The 14,226-nt window shown below is 36.1% G+C and overlaps 1 protein-coding gene and 1 long non-coding RNA gene across 8 annotated transcripts in view; one reads left to right on the top strand and one right to left on the bottom strand.

The window, feature by feature from the left end:
* The window catches only part of LOC141376786 (uncharacterized), a 111,372-nt gene extending 102,967 nt beyond the window's left edge, over positions 1 to 8,405 (top strand). Inside the window, exon 3 of the long non-coding RNA XR_012387944.1 lies at positions 7,852 to 8,405. This is a non-coding gene — a long non-coding RNA (uncharacterized lncRNA). The remainder of the gene's footprint in view (positions 1 to 7,851) is intronic.
* usp42 (ubiquitin specific peptidase 42) overlaps positions 1 to 14,226 on the bottom strand; it is a 20,341-nt gene continuing 6,115 nt past the window's right edge. For 4 of the 7 annotated variants that reach the window (XM_005169463.5, XM_068224746.2, XM_073918348.1 and 1 more), the window contains 14 exons: positions 14,124 to 14,191; positions 13,931 to 14,001; positions 13,757 to 13,839; positions 13,522 to 13,633; positions 13,202 to 13,342; positions 13,012 to 13,112; positions 12,754 to 12,907; positions 11,804 to 12,463; positions 11,621 to 11,715; positions 9,327 to 10,244; positions 4,708 to 4,952; positions 3,895 to 4,070; positions 1,225 to 1,276; positions 1 to 1,148 (listed from right to left, as the gene is read on the bottom strand). In XM_005169463.5, the coding sequence (XP_005169520.1) occupies positions 1,256 to 1,276; positions 3,895 to 4,070; positions 4,708 to 4,952; positions 9,327 to 10,244; positions 11,621 to 11,715; positions 11,804 to 12,463; positions 12,754 to 12,907; positions 13,012 to 13,112; positions 13,202 to 13,342; positions 13,522 to 13,633; positions 13,757 to 13,839; positions 13,931 to 14,001; positions 14,124 to 14,191 (2,845 nt within the window). In that variant the 3' untranslated portion in view covers positions 1 to 1,148; positions 1,225 to 1,255. The remainder of the gene's footprint in view (positions 1,149 to 1,224; positions 1,277 to 3,894; positions 4,071 to 4,707; positions 4,953 to 9,326; positions 10,245 to 11,620; positions 11,716 to 11,803; positions 12,464 to 12,753; positions 12,908 to 13,011; positions 13,113 to 13,201; positions 13,343 to 13,521; positions 13,634 to 13,756; positions 13,840 to 13,930; positions 14,002 to 14,123; positions 14,192 to 14,226) is intronic. The other 3 variants (XR_012387937.1, XR_012387939.1, XR_012387938.1) reach the window with 1 other exon arrangement.

A 14,226-nucleotide genomic window follows, 5' to 3' on the forward strand; every position in this document is an offset into this window, starting at 1 on the left:
TCTCACAAGTCATTCTTTATATGTAAAAAGGAAACCCCACCCTTTACAAAACCAAACGATTCCCATGGTCACATACATGTTCATTCACTCCAACAAAATGTTGTAAACATAGTGAGAGAAAATATTACAATTTCAGACGTTAAGGCCGTTTCCTCTCACTCAACATATTGTACACTGTATACATTTACTTCGACATGCTACAGTAAAATGAGGTTGAATATAACCATTTTCATGTCTTTTTTTGTTTTGCTTCAGGGAAAAACACACACACACACGCACACGCACGCGCACACACACACGCATCGACAAACGTTCAGAGAACATGGTCTACGATGTTATGAGTGGCTTTACAGAAAGTGTCTCTATTGAACTCCTGATACAGGACCAAAACATACAACTGATAGTACAGTTCAACTTAAATTCACAGTATTATCTTGACTAAAATCAAAAGAGATTCAAGAAAACTGAACGATGACAATTAAAAACAAAAGAGATGCAATGAAGTTGCATTCTAGACAGGTTTGATTGAGGAATATCCGAAAGTAATACAGTGAAGATGCTAAAAAAAGAGAGAGAAAGAGGTACAAGAGACAGCGAAGCAAACGTCTTGTGTCCTCAAGTGTGTCCAGGTTAACTGTGATGTAAGTGCACATGTAGCATTAGCAATGGCTGCTCCTTCGAGTCAGTTCTCTCAAGCGATATGTGAAAATGGTGACATCGTAACTTGAAGCCAAGAGACAAGCAGTCTTTCTCCGCCGATGCAGCATATAAAATGTTCTTGTCATCCCAAGTGTGTATCCTTAAAGGGAGCGCTCGTCTCATCTTCACAAGTGAGAAAATCCTGAGTCTGTATGTCTGAGCAGCAATTCAGATGTTAAGCTCCAGGCTTTTGTTTTAATCGCATATATTAACTTTATATAGAACTTTTGTTTTTTCCATGATCAAAGTTCACTTATGTACAGTGTTCTAAAAAATCCTTAAAAGTAAAAGAAAAACAAAAAAAAACAAAACAAAACAAAAAAATAATGAAACTTTAAAATTCATCTTGTGGTAAAAATACAGTATATTCTAAATGTTAAGCACCATGTTGGGAACTGTAGCTGTAGATCTTCTGTCTTTCACATGCTTGCACGGGTGGTTTTCAGAGTCTTTAAAGAAACAAGATCATTTTCATACAAATCTTTAAACAACAAATAATATTAATCAAAAAGACTTTTTTCATACCTTAGGTGTGTTAAAGAAAGCACTTTCCCTTTTAGTGAGGATGTGTGACTTCCTGTGAAAACCAGAGAGGAGTCAGAGTAGTGCTAAATACAGTAAATAGATTGTTTGTTAATATACAAATATAGAGCTTCTTCATATTTAATACTTCAGTATTTCTGACAATATTTACTTAAATGGATAGTTCAACCAAAAGTGAAAAAAAATCACATTTTACTTGTTCGAAACCGGTTTGATTTTCTTCTGTTTAACTGAAAAGAGGATATTTTGTAGAAAGCTTGTATCCAGCAATCATTGACTTCCATAGCATGTGTTTGTCCTACTATGGAATTCAATGGTTCCATGTTTCTAGTGATGTGACTGTGTGCACTGAGGCTTCGAAGCATGCCTCAAAAAAAATGATACACATGGGACGATATTTTTGAGAGGTCAGTGTCGGCATCAGTTACGCCGAGGGGTATGCGATCATGTGAAGGCTGTGCCAGACTATACGCTGTGCTTCACGCAGAAGTGTAAACAGAGCGGGGTCACGTGACTCCACACACAGTAGGCAAACTAAATTAAAAAATTGACCTGGAAAAATCAGGTCATTATAGGCTGTGAATGTCGATTTCAATTACTTTTCGATTTAATCGGCCAGCCCTAGTATAGCGAGAGATTAGGCATCTATTACATACATTTCTATGGTTTCAAAGCACCACACCAGTAATAAAACTAAAACACCATAGTAATTTACAGTAAAAAGTTTTTGAACCATATTAAAGTGCATTAGTGTATTATTGACTATTTTTTTAAAGAAGGCTATTGCATATTGTAGAATAGCATATAGCGGAGGCCAGTTGACGAGTGCGGTGCAAAAAGCCTCATTCCAATAGCCTCCTCCTTTGATTTAAAGGTTGGAATACAGTAAATGTAGATACTTTTGAATACCTTGGATTTTACTACAGTCATCTGTGGAGTGATGTAACATGTAACATACAAGGCCCACACAAAATCTGCACAGATTTTCAGCCGATCAAGTCTATTTATTTTGTTGTAACCGTGTAAATTTATATTTATTCGGTTTTTAAATTAATTTAGGGTTATTGCTGACTAATATAAAAATGTTCATAAAATTTACTTGCATTACAGTTTGTAAAGTAATATTTTCTGTATATGGTATTGATATATGGTAGACACATTATATAAGAAACTTGCTTTGTTTACCAAATAAACTGATCTAATACAAATAGCATTGTAAACATTAAAGTTAAAAAATTATTATTTTTATTTAACATTAAGTTTTTAGTTCGAGCTCTCTGGTTCAGAAAGCTTTATTTCACCATCACTACATGTTTCTAACATTTTTCTTGTCAGAAAAATGTTTCTTCTAATGCAGGGGTGGCAAACTGAGTTCCTGGAGAGCCGCAGCTCTACACAGTTTAGTTGCAACCTTGCTCCAACAAAGTTTTCAAACAAGCCTAATTGGTTTGATCAGGTGTGTTTGATTAGGGTTATGCAGAGCTGCAACCCTCCAGGAACTGATGCTGCGTCCCAATTCGCATACGATCCGTTCTAAATAGTATTTGTAAATAGAATTAGTATGTCCCAAATCGTAGTATGTTGAAAAGAGTATGCCACCGGTTTCCAGATGGTTTACAATTTACTGTAAAAATTTGAAGTGTAGAAGCGTTCATACTCTAACCTCTGATAACCTCTAACCTCCCACAGTACATTGTGCGTTGGACATGAATTCGATTAGAACTACAAATGCAGGTGAAAAGTGTAAATAAACTACAAACATGGCGGATGTGCAAGATCAACCATCAAGTAGAGGGGCTTAGGTAAAGATGTTTGTATGTCCGTTAATTAATATCTAGCCACCTGGAAAATATTTACAATCACATGTTCTGGGTTATATTTCATCTGCAACAGCAATACTGAACTTAAGTAAAAGGTGTGTTTAGACATTAACGTCTGAACTGACCTGAGGAGATTTCTCTGCATGAAAGAATGGGAGATTAACCTGCTGCTGCCACTACAATGAGGTACGTAATTAAATATGACAGAAATGTGGATGATGTGTGGATGATTGATGGGGCTCATACCGAAGCAACACAACGATCTGTTAATAAGGAAGTAGTACTTCCCAAACCTTGTATACTCTTCTGTTACACACTCAAAAGTATATATTTTTCCGCCACAAAAAAGGCACATATTTTTAGGGTGTACTTAAAGTATGCAAACTGAGACGCAGCATGAGTTTGACATCTGTGTTCTAATATGAACCAACTAAAACCAGTTGAAGGGGATTAAAAAGTCAGACAATTTTTTTCGGGTGAACTATCCTTTACTAAAAAGTGAACTGAACTTTACTACTTTTAAGAGACAGGTCACTCAAAAAATGTTAAGTATTCTCCTCTTAATTTCAGCTACTTACATTCTTCTGCTGAACAAAGAATATATTTTGAAGAATGTTCTATTTATTATGTTTTTCCAACTACGGAAAAAACTATGGCTAGTTTCCAACATTTTTAAAAATATCTTCTGTTGTGTTCAATAGAAAAAGAAGAACAACTCAAAATAATCTGGAACAAGCAGGGTGAATAATCAGCAAGGGAATACACTTCTGGTCGAACTATCCCTTTAAAATACACTGATTATCTGAGAACACTGTATTTTAGTTGTACTCACTCCACTGTCTGAAAGGGTCCTGTGACAGGCACCATCTACATCTCCATTTCCATTTGAGAGTGTCTTTGTGTTGTTGACAGTGGTAACGTGATCAATATCTTTGCATTTCACATCTTTCTCCATCCGTGTGTGACAGAGATCACGTTCACTTCCACTGTAACAGCTCAGTCCATTCGCTGAGAAAAAGACAAACATCACACATGTTCATTTTTATCTCAAATGACATTTAGGTGCGATGTCAAGATCGCATGTGTGAATGTGGGTGTTTGAGCCTGTGAAGGATTCACAGTAAAATCCATTAGGCTTGGTCACCGGCAAACAAATCAGTATGAGCATGAGTCAGCTATCAGTAAGACACTAAAGAACCTTTGACTCATGTCATGTGAAATAAATAAATAAATAAATAATCTAAATAACTAGTGAAATTACCAATTGAATAATGACTTCATGATGGAAACACAATTGCAAACATTAGGTCTTACTGCGTTAAACGTTTCAATTCATTTCATATGTCAGCTTATAGACAGATCAGCTGATTGATGTGGCTTTAAAACGCTACAGTGTCCATGTTTGCACTTAGTGAACAGCGGTAAACCGATAAACTTCACAGCCAATCACAGCATTCAAATGTTAGCAGGAAAAAGAAATTTCAGTACAAAAGTCGACACTTTTACCAACCCTACTCTAAAATGCTATGAATCTGACAGTGTGAATATGAAGTACATTTTGGGCTTTAACGGACTGATCAAATATACTGTAAAAAGTTAGGTCAAAAGTCAAAATCAGCCTTCGAAGCCAGTAAGAATGACGCACCTTTGTGACCATTGAACTGTCGCTGGTCCTCCATGTGGTCTCGGTGGACTCCGTGAAGAGCCTCAGAGCTGTGGTGCTGACTGTTACTAGCTCTACAATCACGCTCTTCCCACCTCAAAGCGTCATCTCTCCCAGTGTGAGCCCTCTCCTCATCCTCCCTCCTCTTCTTTTTCTTTTTCTTCTTCTTCTTATGCCTCTTGGAGCTGCTGTCCTCATTACCCTCTGATAGTTCCCTGTCTGAGTGCCTATGAGTGGAAAGGCACAATAATCAAACTGTTTTTTAATGGTTTAAAGACCTGAAATGAAAGACGCATGAAAGACCTGAGGAAAGCCCTGACTAGAGCACTCATGGTAAGTTTGGGTCAGTAAACTGGGATAACTTTTTTTTTTTAACAATTTTGATTAACAACTTGTGAATATTATGCAAGTACAGAATAACCTGTGTACAATATCTCTCAACACTGGGATCTCCATTAAAATGCAGCACAAACTGATTATATTTCCAGCCGTTCTAAGCTACAAATATTTGGATCACATATCCAGGGCTTCTGCAGTAAAATTTAAGAAAGTCTTAAGAATGAAATTTCAGGCTTATATAGGACTAAATGCTAAGGATTTTTAATTGCCCATGCAGCAGAAAAAAAAGGATATAATATGTCAAAACAAGCAGACCTAAAAACTAAAAAAAAAATAATAATAATTAAAAAACTAAAATGTATGCACAACAGACTGTTATAATATTAGTTATTAATATAGAAAAGTTTTACTGAAGCCATATATAGATGTATAGAAAGTTTTATTGAGATTGTGTTGGTGATTGGATAGGTGTTGGATCGATTGAGTAGCTATACATAAAGAATATTAAGACCAGTTTAAAATGTTTAAAAAGACCTACAAGACAATATTTCACTGAATTTAAGACTTTAAGACCCGGCAAATACCCTTTCCCTGATATCAACAGAACAAAATAGATGTGATCACAAACTGTAAGTTTTGGTCATTTGCGATCCCTATTCTGCACCCGCAGCCATTTTTTAGTCATTTAAAACTATCCTATCAACCCCTATCAGAGCTCAAATTCAGCAATGTTTACAGCTATCTTTTAGATATTCCTCAGCCATTTAGTGATTGGTGATGGTGTTATAGCATTAAAGTGTATGCTTTTATATTTGCTGGAAGGGGAAATCCATTTGTTCACTTGTGCTATTTATACGTTGACTTTGCATTACAATTTATATTTTAATTGCCTTTAACCTGCAAATTAACAATAGAAGCTGTACAAAAAGCATGCAAACGTACTGACCGTTATATAGGTACCATAGATTGCTATGGGTCAATGATGCTTCCATTAGGCAAAAATCTATAAATCTTTCTTTTCTGGCTGTTCTTTCTATGCCAACTAACAGCCTGCCCATGTCCTAATGTCTGATCGTTAACATGACTGATTCTTATTATACCAGGAAAATCTAATACACCGTAATACACACAAATAACATGTACTTAAGTCATAAAACGCTTAGTCTTATTTGATATACTGGTCAGAGTAAGTGTAAAAAAAGATTTATTGACCTTATTGACCCTGATATTAATCATATGGAACTTAATTCAGTAAATACTTTAATAATCCCTTTTCTTTACAATATTGCCCCAAGCAGCCTCCTGTTTTTCTCCATGAGAAATTCATTCAGGGGCCAGGGCTGCTGTGTTACATGAATAAATATATGTTAAGTTCTATCTTGGAACAAAGCATTAATGGGCTATATGCAAAAATGTCGGTCTTTCCATTACAAAATCGCTACAGTTAAGAGCTGTTTTCTTTAAAAATAAGAGATCTTCACTGCCTGATAGATGTGCGATATAAAGTGAATCGCAGACCGGACAAGAAGCACTGCATTAAATTTTATTTTCCCTGCCATCTCTTTAAAAAAGGAACTTTTTTTTTTACTATTTTGAATGTTTTTTCTGCGCTAACCTGCTGCTACTTATAGCGCAAGTTTACACGGTTTATCATCTCATTTTATGCTTGAACAACTAAAAGAATGCTTAAGTTTATCTAATTGATTTTATTTTAATTACATAATGATGTCGATGCTGTAAAAGCATCGACATCATTATGTAATCACGTGAAACTGAACTTAGCAGAACAACAAATGTGTACAACTGGAAAGGGGAAAGTATATGATGCAATAATCGTTTCATCCCAATTAATGTTTTTTTCATAATCGTTAGAAGCCAAAATCGAAACTGAATTTCGCTAAATTGCAAAGACCTACTATCTATCTGTCTATATTGTCAATTATATAGTTAAATGTGAAGTAAAATTACTCACACCATGAAATAGAATTTTGGTCCATCCACCACTAGGACATGCTATTAATACATTTGCGTGAAATGTGCATTTTCCTACATTTGGTACCTAAATACAATGTTAGACAGAAAAGCAGCAAACAGGGTCTCTGCAGATAACATGATGTCAAATTTAAGACTTTTTAAGACCATTAAGCATTAAATTTAAGACCTATATTGCAATATCAAAAACACGCAAGAGAAAAAGTAAAAGCACAAAATTAGGGGTAAAATAAATGTATTTAAATTGAACAGTACTAAAGACAGGTTAAATGCACCATTGAACTACAGAAAAACACAAACATCTTAATGCTGACTTATACTTTCGCCTGGCGCCGCATCACACACCTCACAAAACGGATGAGGCTTTTATACTTGACGCATTCGCCATTGAGATATTTTTTTAAATGAAAGGGAGTGGTCAAAAAAAAAACAAAGTAAAATCAGACGAATAAAAAGAAAATCATTAAAGATGTTTTTGGGGGCCTCTTTTTTTGTTTTAACAAACGTATCCCTCAGGTTTTACCAAAGTTTTACAAACACTTTCTTCCTTTCCCATGGCTGTTGCAATTTCTAGCCAAGAATTATTGGTCATCTGGTTCTCCCAATGATATCACAATGATGGATCATAAAGATGTCAGTACAGACAGACGTACCTGTTTCAGATAAAATCTCTTCAAAGTGTTTCATATTCAACTCAAATCAAATGCGGCGCCGCGCAAACTGTTCGCCTGAGTCTCAAAAAATTTAATTAGCTCTGCTATGGTGTTATTTCACAGACAAATGTAGTGAGCGCAGTATTACAAGTCAAAACTGCATTCATGTAATACGAGTACGATAATGCGAATCTCTTTTCTCATGGACAAAACTGCGTGCGAGCTCTCAAATATATTACGCTGCTCACATGCAAATTTTCTCACTCTCAAATACACACTGCTCACGCACACATTTCCTTCCTTTGGCTGTATGTTATATGATGAGATATTTCCAGTTTCAAACACTTAAAGACACAGATAATAGTTTTATTTTAAAAACATTTATTATATTGTGCTGCGTCCGACAGATTGCACTATTGTGTTTTTCTCTTCTTTTTCATTCTTTTATATCACATTTTACATGTTTTTGTTTTTTTATAATTTTTATTATTTGTTTTTATTTTTATTTTACTTGTTTCTTTTATTCTTGTTTATGTAAAGCACTTTGAATTGCCACTGTGTACGAAATGTGCTATATAAATAAACTTGCCTTGCTTTGCCTAATCATCCATAAGGTGCACCATACTAATAAAAAAACAACATTTAAATACAACTAACACAAGCAGAAATGTAACAGTGATAGAAAATAGGGAAACACTTGATAAGGTATTATAGCCTACTATACTATTCACTCTTCAAATAAAGGTCCCTATCAATCCCATTTTATCACTAAAATAAAGTTAACTAGTGTCTGCTGTACAGTATTTTGTAAAGTACAGTAAAGTGCTTCAATTACGCTGTTGTGGTAATACTATAGTTGCTATGGTAACACAACGAGTGTATTATACACAAACTACTCAGTGCTTTAGTATTTTTTTTAATATAGGGTATATTATTCTACAATTCACCACACTCTACCGTAGTAAAACTACACTGTATTTCATTTTATCAGTTCACTATTCTTAATACTACAGTATGCTAAAGCACCTTTGGAGAGCAAAAGCACCAACAGAAGTCCAACAGAGCGAGAGCAGATAATTCGCACATGAGCAGCCAGTGTTTTGAGAGCTCGCGAGCAGTTTTGTCCACGAACAGAGATTCGCTTTCTCTTATTACAGCGCACCCGACTTATAAAACTGCGCTTACGACATTTGTCAGTGAAATAACGGCATACTCTGCCAGCCGAAATCATGTCACGCGCACTTAAAGTGAACGTCCTCAAACACAGCGATGATGTCACATTCGCCACGCGCACAGAATTTAATAACAGAAAGCTGATTGGCTATTGCAAGCTGACCTTTTTGTAGTTGTAATACCGCAAATTACAACTGGTAACAATAAAGAACTACAACACCCCAAAAACCAAGCAACAACAACAAAAAGAATTTAAATGAGTATTAGATGTAGCGTTACATAGACATCGCAAAAATAATACCTGTGCAAAAATATTTAAGACCTAGAACAGCGAATTTAAGACTTTTTAAAGCCTTAAATTTCGATTTTTAAATTTTAGAGTTTTTAAGACTTTAAGACCCCGCAGGGACCCTGAGCAAAGTATGCAAGTAAAACACAACTTACCTGTGTTTATCTTTGTTTCTCTTTTTCTTTTTGGATTTCTTTGCTTTGCACTCATCAGAACTTTCCCTTGCATCAACCGACGGACTGCGTTTCCGCTTGTGATGTCTAGGAAGTGGACTAACGGAATGAGGTGACGAGGGCCTGCCTTTTGAACCGTTCACTGTATGAGTCGCTCTTCCATGGGCCTCTTCCATCCCACGATGACTGTGATTGGAATATCCATTCCTGTTATGGTATCCAGAAGGGCGATAAGAGTCACTCCCAAACCTACGATCTCTATTCCAGTCGCGTTCATCTCTGTGTCTTCTCTGGAAATAATGGTGCTCTCGACGGTGGTGTGAGAATCTGTCCCAGTGTCTCTCCAAATCTCGATCTCTATAATAGCGCTCTCTACTGGTGGAGCGACGACTATCTTGATAGCTGTGCCCATAGCGACTCCGGCTTCTATCACTATGATCCCTATAGTGCCTGTATCGTTCCCTGTCCTTCGGGGTTGAAGAAAAATGTGGTCGATCTGACCCTCTGTTCCGGTCCTCACCTGACCTCCATCCATCTCCAGAGCCAAATTTGTCTGAGTGTGATGGTTTTGCCTCTTTGCTCTCTCCTTCACTGCACCTGTACACCTCCTTTAACTTGTGTGGACTCGTGTGACCATGACTAACATGAAGGCTAACATTGTTGTTGACCTGAAGGTCCGACGTGCCAGTTGCTGTATGCGTAGCATGCCTCTGAGTCAACTCAACTTTAGAAGCGGTCTCGGTATGAAGGTCAGTATCTGTAGTCTTTAAGACTAGTGATTCTTTAGGTGAAGATTGTATCTGTGCCACAGACTGAGATGAAGACTCAGAAGGAAGGTTCAACCTTTTGTTTGAAGGTGAGGAACAAGGATGGTCATCAGAACTTGCTGGATTGGAGCTTCTGAATGAATCAAGAAAACCCAAAAGAAGTTTATTACATGGGAAAAGACCACGGATTGAGGACACAAAAAATTAAGATGAATTTCAATTATTTAAAAAGAATTATTACAATTACTTTTCTTTATTTGTACATCCCTAAAGAACATTGTTAAAAAGCTATCATAAATATACATACTAGATATCGTATACAGACCCTGAGCATGTACAGTGCTCCCAGGGCAAATGTCATTCAACACTAGTCAAGACTAACTACTAGTCAAGACTGACTACTAGGTAAGATTGAGTTTTTTACGATATTGTATGTTACAAACTTTTGTGCTAAACAAGTAATAAGTATAATACAGTCTCTTACTGCCTTGGCCATAAGACAACTTGCATTCATTACTAGGCATATGCTAGTTTTTTTGTATAAAATAAGCAAACAATGTAAATGAAATATGACAACAAGATGCTGCTGCTCTAGAAAACTGTATTATTGTTGGCTAAGTAAACAAGTCGTTCATAACGGGGATTCATTCCCAAATGAATCGCTCCATCTGTTAGAATAAGATGTGAAAGCAGTGAGGTGTGCGCTTCAGCACATGGATTATATCAAATTTAACAGGATGGGAGGACAATACATTTCCATACACACATACACACGCTCTTTGTCAGCAATGTCCATGTGGTCCCTTAACCATCAACCTTAATTTAATTTGCATACTGAACAATGGGAAAACTCCTGATCATGGATACATGTGTATATATATATATATGTGTATATATCTCTGGCTCTAGATGGTCCTCCACTGCACCTTGGTCTCACATTCATTTCAAAGGAGTGCTACCCTGTACTAAAATGGCGTCTCTATTGACCTTTTCTATTGTACTTCCAAGACAACAATAGTGTAGACAAAATGCAGGCTAATGTAAACGTCTATAAACATCTACAACTAACAAATTAAATGTTATTTTCACCCAAATTAAAACCTAGCTTAATTATCTAGAAATTAGTTTTTTTTGCAGAAAATTATTAAACCTAGAAAAAAGTGAAAATTTAAAAAAATTAAAAAAAAAGTACACAATTGTTAAAAAAAATACCTAGAAGATAATATGAAATCTAGTTTAAAATAATAATACTGTGACTATTGTAAATTTGAATGTTATTAGAACAACAGACTTTAGAAAACATAGAAGTAAACAATATAAAAAGTGGATATACATTTTAATATTAACTAATGAATGGTAACAACAAATTATTAATGTTCTATATATAAGAACTGAAGTCATGTATAGAAGCAAAAATAAGTTAAGAAATGATCATCATCCGACACTGTTAAAAAATACTGTGCATTTATAATTAACAACAAAAGACAATGTGGTGTTCGGGCATCTCACCTCGACTCATTGTGTGCAGGCTTTAAGTTCAACTCCATCTCTGAACAACAAGACAAATCAGAAATTTGCGATGAAGTATGTGGATCAATCATAACCTGAAAAACAGAAGAATAAATAAGAAATGTGAAAACTGTTCAGTTAATAATTCATACACAAAACTAACTAAAAGCTGAAATTTAGTACCTTATCATTGTGATTAAATCCATTGGCTTTGGAAAGGCCGTTCTGGGAAGTGTGGTCAGGTCCTGATCCATTTTCACATACATGCGAGTCCGATCCATTTTCACACACATGAAAGCCATTAGACCCATTTGTCTTTGAGGTATGATGAGGCAGTGAGCTGGAATCGTGGGACTGGGCATCATCCTTTACCCCATTGCCATTGGTTATCTTGGGAGCAAGATAAGTCTTTGTCGATCCATTCTCCAGAACTCCAGCCTCTTGGTCAGATTCCTCAGAAGATTCCTGACCATAAGGAACCAAGAAAGAAGCGCCAGTGTGAGTTCCATTGACCTGCTTAACCTGTGGGAAGCCTGAGGTAGACGTTGAAGTGCTGGAGGATGTGGACTGAGAATGAGAGGCTGAAGATAAAGAGCAATTAGGGCTTGACTGGGTCTGGGCAGGTCTCACAGGTTTGCCTTGACCAATGAGAAACGTCAGCTTCGGCCTTTTGGATGAATCTGGAATGCCCATGGACCGAACAGGCAAAGAAGAAGAGGACGCGGATGCAGAGGAAGATGTATGAGATGGGCCTATTTTGGTCACACCACCAAAATTTCTGTTGGGTTTAGAGCCACCATGGTATTCCTTTGAAGAACCATTTCCATTAACATATGACGAGTTCTGCAAAAACAATGACCAGTTTAACAGAAGAAATTGAAAAAACAAAAGCTTATTAGGGCTGAACTTATTCTTATGAACGTTCCTTCTTATGAACTTATGGCAACATTAATATAGATAAAAACATATTACATAGTAATTACAACTTCATAATTCAGTAACACAAAAAAAATTACATATGATTTTTCAGTCCGATATATAATAAATAACTTAAAGTTCTTCCTGTAGCTACATTTTTCAAAACATCCATCACAGTGCTGATTTTGCTAGGATGTTTTATTGTCTTGCAGTACCTTCAGCATATGAGGTGGCAGTTGAGGGCCAATGAAGGACGTGGTGGTATACTGAGGCCCATTCATCTTAAGTGGAATGGATGGTCTTGGAGAAGACTGACCTGGAGTATGGTTCATCTGGCTAAAGTCGCCTCCATTTTTTACATCAGGTGACCTGAATTAACACAGAGATTTTTGATGAATTGTCAGAATCTTTTTTTTAGTTCCATTCATACAACTAACTACCCATTTAAGAGACAAATGAATTTTGAATATTACCTGATGTAGAAGAGCAAGTATGCTTGTTGGTTAAGAACTGTTCTTATATCGCTGAGAGATACTGACGAGTCATTCATCTGATACCACTGCCCATTGCTAGCCTAAAATAAAAGGGTCAATTAAATAAATATGTTAGTTTATAAATTCTATTAAAGTAAAGAAGAATACAGTTCTGCTCTTGACAACATACCTTAATGTAGCAGTAGTAATGTCCAGCGTGGCAACTGAACCCAGAATGAACCAACACAGCATACAGAGCATAGATTTGTGGCTCCCCATGAGACTGAGACATGAATGGACGCAGATCTAGATGCTCTGCGTACCTCACATCCTGTGAAGTGATAATGGAATAACAAATGTATCTACTGATAAGATTTTAATGTTCCTAAAAGACAATAAATCCATTTAAAACTATATAGAAAAGGTCATGTATAAAGGAGACAATAATACAGGTGATGGGTCTGGTCACGACAGGAACTTAGCAAGCAGTAACACAATTATCTGCTTCACCTTTGTTATTTTTCCTCCATTAAAGTTGGTAAACCGCTTCAGTGAGATTGTGAGAACATTAGAACTGCGATGAACGGTGAATCTCTTTGAGGCAGTAACCATTTTCTTACATCTGACAAGACAAAAAAAGATTACTGTCAGCTTGAATGAAAGTGAAAGTATAAATGCAATACCATTGCACAAATTAAATTCTTGAATAATACAATGATGTGGTATTGATATAAACAGTACTTACTTGGAGCATTTATAGGCATTGTCCCCATCAAGTTGCTCAGGTTTTACAAATTGCTCAAACGCCTTGGAGAGTGTCTGAGCCGTCTGCGAAGAAGCACACAAAGTCACCATTTCAATCTTTAAAACTTGTGCATAAACTGCAAGAATTTATGTTAAGAGAGAAAAAATCTTTCACCTTTATCTCCAATGAAATATCCAAATATGGGTCGAAAGTATCAGAGACTGCTTTGCAATTCAGACATTTGACTGTGAAAAAGAAATGTTTATTAACAACTGATACCAACAAATAGAAGAAATCTAGAGCAAACTAATTATTACATTCAAATACAAATACATTAAATCCGAGTCAAACTAAATGAGTGACCTACCTCTGGATCTCAGATATCCTCCAAAAATCTGATGTACAAAAGTGGTTGCCTGAGTTTGCCTGTCCAGTCTGACAAGATAAAAGTAGTGTTAAAATGGAGGTAA

This window comes from Danio rerio, chromosome 12, assembly GCF_049306965.1.
Source record: "Danio rerio strain Tuebingen ecotype United States chromosome 12, GRCz12tu, whole genome shotgun sequence".
NCBI lineage: Eukaryota > Metazoa > Chordata > Actinopteri > Cypriniformes > Danionidae > Danio > Danio rerio.